The sequence below is a fragment of the Lynx canadensis genome, chromosome B1, assembly GCF_007474595.2.
Source record: "Lynx canadensis isolate LIC74 chromosome B1, mLynCan4.pri.v2, whole genome shotgun sequence".
Lineage (NCBI taxonomy): Eukaryota > Metazoa > Chordata > Mammalia > Carnivora > Felidae > Lynx > Lynx canadensis.
In genome coordinates this window covers 126,005,001-126,013,307 of record NC_044306.2, presented here as the reverse complement: position 1 = coordinate 126,013,307, position 8,307 = coordinate 126,005,001, and the positions used below count along the sequence as shown (strand labels likewise).

General features: G+C 38.9%; 1 protein-coding gene across 2 annotated transcripts; it reads left to right on the top strand.

Moving 5' to 3' along the window:
* The first annotated feature begins 6,848 nt into the window (after positions 1 to 6,848).
* PDHA2 (pyruvate dehydrogenase E1 subunit alpha 2) lies at positions 6,849 to 8,024 on the top strand. Of its 2 annotated transcripts, XM_030311913.1 has the most exons (2): positions 6,849 to 7,377; positions 7,471 to 8,024. In XM_030311913.1, exons 1-2 carry the CDS (start codon positions 6,849 to 6,851, stop codon positions 8,022 to 8,024), a joined length of 1,083 nt encoding a protein of 360 aa, XP_030167773.1. The 2 variants fall into 2 exon arrangements, with proteins under 2 accessions (XP_030167773.1, XP_030167771.1); XM_030311911.1 differs by having other exon boundaries at positions 6,849 to 8,024.
* Positions 8,025 to 8,307: the final 283 nt, after the last annotated feature.

Here is an 8,307-nt window from a genome sequence, read left to right as displayed (position 1 = left end):
TTTACTTTTTTGGGTGGGTCAAGGTTGACATATCAGGAAATAAAGTGTGGGGTATAAGCAGCACAAGAACATGGATTGTTTTTTTCCCTTAAAATTAGAGTAAGGTAATATCCATGGAGAAACATTTATGTTATGTGGCAAAGAGTTCCAGAAATTGATAATACTGAAGCTGTCATTAAATTTAGCCAAGTCCTTGATGTGAGAACTTTCAGTTCATTGTTGATGACACAGATTGTAGAAACATATGGAAGCAATTAGAGGAAAGTAAATGGAGACTGTGGATACTGGCTGCATGTTTGTGGAACTTGACTAGATAAAGGAATGCCTGTAGGATGAGATCTAAAAGAGGCAATGGTGACTTAAGTTTCTTCTTTCAGAGTTTAGGAATATGAGCATGAAAGAAGGCCAAAGGAGAAGACAGAATTGATGATTCTCTGGTGGGGGATGGAGTGGGGAGTGTACAAGAGAGAGGGGTGTCTCATTCTGAATGAACAGTGGATTCTGAGGCAAGGGCTGAGGAGTTAGATTTCCAGATAAGAAGAGAACTCCTCTTTTGCTGAGATTAGTGGGAAGGAAACCTTCATAGACATAAAACTTCACCAGGGGACAGGGCTGGGGAGAGCAGTGTAGTACGTTCAGGCAAGGAACAGTACATCCGAAGGTGAGACTGGCTGTCCATGAACTAGGTGCATAACCTGAGGACATGCTTAATGTTTACTGGGCTTATTAACCTCCCTAGGTCTGCTTTTCTTCAGGTCAATGGGGATATGATGCATTCCATAAAATTTAATATTTAAAATTCCATACAATTTTCCATATAATATGGAAAAATGTCCATAAAATGTGGACAATCCCTTTAAAAGTTGTAATGCATTCTTGTAATAGATGATGATTTTATTGTAGAATGAAGTGGGAAGAGGACTAGATGAGGGCAGATAAAGGCTAAGAGTTTTTGGAGAAACTCATCATAAACGTCAGTAGGGTGTTCATTGTCTAAGAGAATGGAAACAGCATAGCCAGCTGGCCCTGATAGGAGCTTGTTAAATTTCTCTACAATCCCCCAGTAACCTTGCTTTCTGAATATGGTACTTTCGAGAAGCGCCTGAGATGTTTGAGCTTAAAATCACTTCTTGCGCCCTATCTTCATTTACCAATATGGATGATGTTTCTTGGGCCTCTTATTTAAAATCCTCTCTGAGGCTTCTCCCACGGTGGCCTATTAGATTTACAGTGTTGGGTACTATGGAAATATCTTAGAAACTAGATGCACAGTGGGTCCGTGGGAACAGAAAGATTCTCACGCACAGAAAGCTCCATAAAACATCTACAGCATTGTCTTAGGTTGCTTGGAGAAACTGCATTCATATTCACAACGTATTGCATAATTATGAGATCCTGATTTTCATATTTCCCAGTGTGCCTTTTCAGCTCTGCTGTATTACCAAATTAAAGAAGACAACACAACTTTACAAAATTATAGTGTTCTGTTTTGAATGTTGCAGTTTGACAGTACTCTATTTTTAATTTGTTCATCATTGATCCTAATAAAGACAAACTGTCATTGTAACCATTGCCTGGAATGCAATACATTAGTTTTATTGCCTCTATAACAGCTGCTCATGTGTCGCTTCCTCTGTCATTCAATGATGATGTGTCCTTTTCTACACCCAGTGCCAGAAAATCTGGGAAAGCTCACAGCACAACACTTCCATATGAACCGGATTAAGTAGAGAGAAATCTAATTGTATGTCATCATTGTATTTCTACAACTTAGTACACAAAGGAGACATATAGAAGGAAAGCACTTTGTTATATGGGCTGAATAAGTGAAGAATGCATATTACACTTTTTTTACTGGCTTTGTAGATTTTGCCTTTCACCTAAACTCTCTATGCCTCAGTTTCCTCACATGGAAATTGAAAAATAATAGAAACCACTTTACCTGTCTCTGTGAAGATCACATAAACAAACTTTGTATCTCCAGCAAAGATATGCAAGGCTATCATATACCTGGGCAATATTTACAACGATGCCTTAAATATCAAATTGATGCATATGATAGCTTAAAATTTCATCTTTTATTTTTAGAAAATATTATTTTGCCAGGAAATTTTGCGTATATATCTATACATATTCACAAGGATCTCCCAAGAGAACCATGAAATCTATTGGGATCTCAGTTTAGGGTGTAGTAGGCAACACTGTGTCCCAGCTTAGACAGGAATAGGGCAAAGAAAACCGATGATGTGGCCAACAGTAGGTTGTTAAAGAGGGGTGCAAGATTTGCCTTCTTCCTCAGAGTGCTTTTTCCCACGATTTGCCTGTACTGGTCAAATGTGCTGCTCAAACTTCCTTCTAGGGGGCAGCAGTGCCCTGGAATTTTGCCAACATTCCTTTGTCTCTTTAAACCTAGTTTAGTGAGCGACTTGGGGCTTCAAAGAAGCAAAGTGAAAGAAATAAATGTCCTAATTTTGTTATTGTATACCGATATTAGAAAAAGGTAAGAGTGTACCCAAAGTTGTTGAAGGTCGTACATAAAGAAAACATCAAAAATGGTACAGTTAAGAGAAACTAAAAACTATCCAGAGAAGCCTTCATTTCACTATTGAATTCATAGTTTATTTTTACTATCACACTTAATATATATTTTATTTCTATTAAAATTAAGGTTCTCAGGCTACATTTATGTTTATTTAAAAGATAAAAATTTGAGACATGAGTTTTTAATTATGTGAAAATTAAAATCTTTTGAACAAAACACTTTCCCAGGAAGTGTAAATAATACTTTCTGGAGAAAATGCAAATAGACCTAACTGTGACTTAGGCTTTCGTGAATTTGTTTTGATTTGTTAGAAATATGTATGGAATTGATGACTTTTCTTCTGAATGGGGATTCCGATTTTATAAAACAACTCAAAGTACTAAGCAGAAACGAATTTACAACTTCTGACATCTATACTAATACTTTACTGGTTGAGACATTAGACCATACTAAATCTCGACACCAAGTTATACATGAATTTTTATTTCTTATCTCACTTGGCCACATTCAATTACAGCTCTAATTATAGGAAGCTTATTAAAAGTTTGAAAAGTTTTCTTTTATAGTTTTGTGTAACAATCCCTTTTACCATTATCTGCCAGACCCTGGTCCCAAACTTTAAGGATATGGGGTCACATATTGAGGGATGACGACTCAGATGATTTTGTTCATCTGGCAGAAGAAAGACGGTGGTTTCATCAGTTGCTACTAAAAATTAACCCACAATGTCTTTCCTTTTCTAACACCATCATTGTTTGGGTGGAATGAGGAGCGCTCTCACTTTACATCTTGTTTTCAATCAAGTCTTCTCTTCATAATAATTTGTCCTGAATTTTTATTTAACAATACCTCAGAATTATCGTGGGGGTGAGAAGAAAAGAAATATTGGTTGCCCAGGGCTCTGAACTATTCTGAAACAACCTCGCTTATTATAACATTAAATAGGAACTTTGCTTGATTGTCATTATTTTGCAGAATATATGGTACTGACATTTTCCCTTTTCTCCGAGGGAGATAAAGTAATAGACCAAATGGGAAAAATTCTTCCCTGAGTTATATATAACTCTTAATTTTTTCACCAAGTTCTTACTCATCACTCTTAATTGCCAAATCTTAGAGCGATGAAAAAAATACATTGCCACTAATCATATCATGAAATCTGATATTATTTATCTGGAACATATTCACTTTTTAACAGTTTTCTTCATTTAACATTTGGTGAAAGAGTGCAATTATTGCTGGAGGAATTGAAATACCCTTAAAATATACTGTTCTTTTTTTTTTTTTTACATTTCCTTGTCACTTATCAAAAAGTATTTTATACGCTATTGATGCAGTAGGGTGACACTTTTAAGATAAATTCAGAAATGCCCCTGGAGTATCAACCATTAGACATGAAATGTGAAATTCTGTCACACAGACATGAATGAGTGCTACTATAATCACTGGCTCCTCTTTTATTAGGTTTTTTATTAATTAAATGTAAAGTCTACCATTGGCCTTATAAAAGTGCTCATCTGTTTTCCTTTAATTTCAAATAGATTAAAAGTAAGATTTGATGTTAATTAAAACTTGGAATTTATGGGGATTTTAATTGCAAACAGCATTTCAATGGTGAGCATGCAGATGACTATTAGTTCTGTTTTGTAATAAACACGGTATTGAACAACGACAGGACAAAAGATAAATTATATGAAGAGCAGTATGCCCTGATCGGCTCTGTGGTCCATGCATAGCCTGAATCCTGTCCAACTGAGGGCAGATAAGAGGAGAAACTCAGAAGCTCAGGATCTCCTTGGTGAGTTTTAAACTTTTACACTGCTGTCTGGAAATTTCACTTTTACTTTAAAAATGTGGATGGGCTTAGGAACATAACAAAAATTTAAAAAGTGAGCAAACAAACAACAACATCATGGGGATTAATCAGTTTAATGGAAATGCTTTGATATCATATTCTGTACATATAACTGCACCTACCCTTAGGTTGAACCTAGGTTAATATAGGTTAATTATATATGATGTCCAAGAGGCCTCTGGAAGTTTCACATTTTATTATTTATTATCTTAACCGGACCCTGTTGCTTAAACAGGGCTATCTTCTGTGGGACCTGTAGCACAGGTATTTTCCAATTAGCATCTTTGCATATTCTCCTTTGGAATGAGTTGGGTTTAGCCTTATCACGTTGGGCTTTTATGGGGAACTCTATCTTTGCAGCCCAGGCTACACATGACAAGATTAAATTGGCACACTTTACTATATAACTCTTGTGTTCCTGGCAGGACTAGCCTGGCTGATACCTCTGAGAGAAGGCTCAGCTGTCACTCAGTGACCCATTAACACTACTGTTCCATCCTGCAGTGTCATTTTTCTCATTCTCATGGAGATAATGCTCCCTGGAGATGTCCAATACCTGCAGGAATGAAAGAGAACAGCAGAGAGAGGCTAACTATCAAAGAGAGAGCAAATAACACAGCAAGACCATGAATTCCAACAGCAGAATTTTAAGTTGAACGAAAAGATGAGGCCCATTAAAATGACTGGGATGGGAAGGAGTTGGGGGGAGTCAAGTTTTAAGAGATATTGTAACTTTTTAACAAGCTATTTTCTACTTCCTGCCTGAATATCAAAAGGAGTGTCCAACATAACACCTGCAACTAAACATAGAGAAGGCAGCTGCTTTGAACGTGTCATAGGGAAATTTGGCTAAAGATTTATTGACAAACAGGCATTTTGTATTTTATTTGTATCTTTGTTTATAAATAGGCAATGGATATAAAACAGAAGACTCAGTAAGGTGAATGATTTAATAGTCTACATAGAACCAGATTCCTGGATATGGTTGGATTATTGGGGTACAAAAATCACCTTACTAGTAAAAGTGCAAAAGAGGAAAATGATATGTGATCTCTATAACACTAGGCCTATGACTTCTCTTGTCCTATGATTGAACTGTTACCAGTGACTTAAGCAAATTCTATTGCTATCTTTCAGTCCAAACTGCACACTGTTTAGTGGGTCACTTTATAAGAAGTTACCCTCTCTAATGTTTACTATAAAGAGATATTATATGGGGTGCCTGGGTGGCTCAGCTGGTTAAGCCTCCAACTTCAGCTCAGGGCATGATCCCTCAGTCCATGAGTTCCAACCCCATTTCCAGCACTGTGCTGACAGCTCAGAGCCTGGAGCCTGCTTCGGATTCTGTGTCACCCTCTGTCTGCCCCTCCCCCACTCATGCTCTGTATTTCTCTCAAAAATAAGCAAAAGAAAGTTTTGTTTTTTTTTTTTTAAATAAGGTAATAAGAAATAACAATAAGAAAACACTTCTCAATTTCGTGGACTAGGACTGATTCAATTTAGGTTGATATAAAAACAAAATCCAGCAGCACTTGCATCTTGATGTTTTCTATGGAAGCCTGTTGAAGACATTACAAGGAAAAGACAAAAAAGGTAAATTAGTCAGAAAATAGAGGAACACAAAAAGGGATAAGAGTCGGGATTGTAAGAAACACAAGGAAAGGTGCCATATCAAAAACTTACTGCAATCTGCATCTCAACTCTGCCTTTAATCTCCCCACTTCAGGAAAACCTTATTATTGGGTTTAGACTGCTATACTCTGGCTGGGGTTTATGTGTCATCACCTGCCTTGCACTCTCCACCCCTGCCTCAGGTGACACACGTGCTAGAAGCCATAGGGTAAATGTGCCGTATTCTTTTGCGACACCAACTTTTCTTTAAAAAGTCTGTGTGTGTTTAAAGTTAAATATTTAAATTACAAGTAATTTGCATCTTTATTTTTACATTCAAATAAAGATGGTATACTATGGAGTAGGATAAAATATCCATACATATTCTAAAACAAAATTTTAAAGACTTTAAAGAAATACTGGCAAGAATATCTTTGGCCTAACCTCTCGGATCCCTCATGTGCCTTGGGGACTGTGTTTGCGCCTCTGTTCCATTGACTTAGGGTCAAGAAGCCCTCTATAGTGTTTAGCAGGAAGAAGGGACTCTGGTTACTTTTAGGCAATGATGATGGCACTAATTAGGATAGGGTGGTTGTTCAGCCGAGTCCTTCAAGAAACGAAACAACCTTTATTCTTAATTACAGTTGGAAGGCACTGCAAAAATCAGTCCGTCAGGTCTGGCAACCTGGTGACACGGAGCGGCGTGACGTGGCCTCTGTTGCCAGCGTGGTCATTGTGGCGCCGATGGCATTCTGACGCGGAAGCAGGCTCCGGAGGGGACGGGTGCAGCCAGGCCTCTGGGCAGCTGAGAGTCGGGGCCACCACCTTGGGCTGTTCTCCATGAGGAAGATGCTCGCTGCCGTTGTCTCCCGCGTGTTGTCCGGGGTCACGCAGAAGCCCGCTAGCAGAGTGCTGGTGGCATCCTGTAACTATTCAAATGATGCGATGTTTGCAATTAAGAAATGTGATCTTTATCGCTTAGAAGAGGGTCCCCCTGTCACAACAGTGCTCACCCGGGAGGATGGGCTCAGATACTACAGGATGATGCAGACTGTTCGCCGAATGGAGCTGAAGGCAGATCAGCTGTATAAACAAAAGTTTATCCGTGGCTTCTGTCACTTGTGCGATGGTCAGGAAGCTTGTTCTGTGGGCCTGGAGGCCGGGATAAATCCCACCGACCGTGTCATCACATCCTATCGGGCTCATGGCTTGTGCTATACTCGTGGACTCTCTGTCCGATCAATTCTTGCAGAGCTGACAGGACGAAGGGGAGGCTGTGCTAAAGGAAAAGGAGGCTCGATGCATATGTATGTCAAGAATTTCTATGGGGGCAATGGCATTGTTGGCGCACAGGGGCCCCTGGGAGCTGGTATTGCTCTGGCCTGTAAGTACAAGGGAAACAAGGAGGTCTGTTTGGCTCTTTATGGGGATGGTGCTGCCAATCAGGGTCAGATAGCCGAAGCTCACAATATGGCAGCTTTGTGGAAATTACCCTGTGTTTTCATCTGTGAGAATAACCTCTATGGAATGGGAACCCCTGTTGAGAGAGCATCAGCCAGCACTGATTACTATAAGAGAGGAAATTTTATCCCTGGACTGAGGGTAGACGGAATGGATGTTCTAGGTGTTCGGGAGGCAACTAAGTTTGTAGCTGACTACTGTAGATCTGGAAAGGGGCCCATAGTGATGGAGCTGCAGACCTACCGGTATCATGGACACAGTATGAGTGACCCTGGGATCAGTTATCGTACCCGAGAAGAAGTTCAGAATGTGAGAAGGGAGAGCGATCCTATTATGCTTCTCAAAGACAGAATGGTAGACAGTAAGCTTGCCACTGTTGAGGAACTAAAGGATATTGATGTTGAAGTGAGGAAAGAAGTTGAGGATGCAGCCCAGTTTGCTATGACTGATCCTGAACCACCTTTGGAAGAATTAGCTCATCACATCTACTGCAATACTCCAGCTTTTGAAGTTCGTGGTGCAAACCAGTGGATCAAGTTCAAGTCCCTCAGTTAAAGGGAGACTTATGTAAATTTACTTTTAGTCCTTCATGGGAATGTTCATGGTCCACTTTAAGAAACTGTGTGCCCAGTTTGGCTAAGCAGGAATAAAACCCATTAAATAAGGGCCCTGTAAACTTTTATTAAAATAAATTGAGATGATTAAGTGATTATTAGAAGAGAATAAAAGAGATCATTGAAAAAATGTACATTTAATTACAAAGGATATTCCATTCAATTGTACATTGTTGCATTAAAAGATATCATTCATTTAATCATTTAGCGTTGTTGAAAGGTAA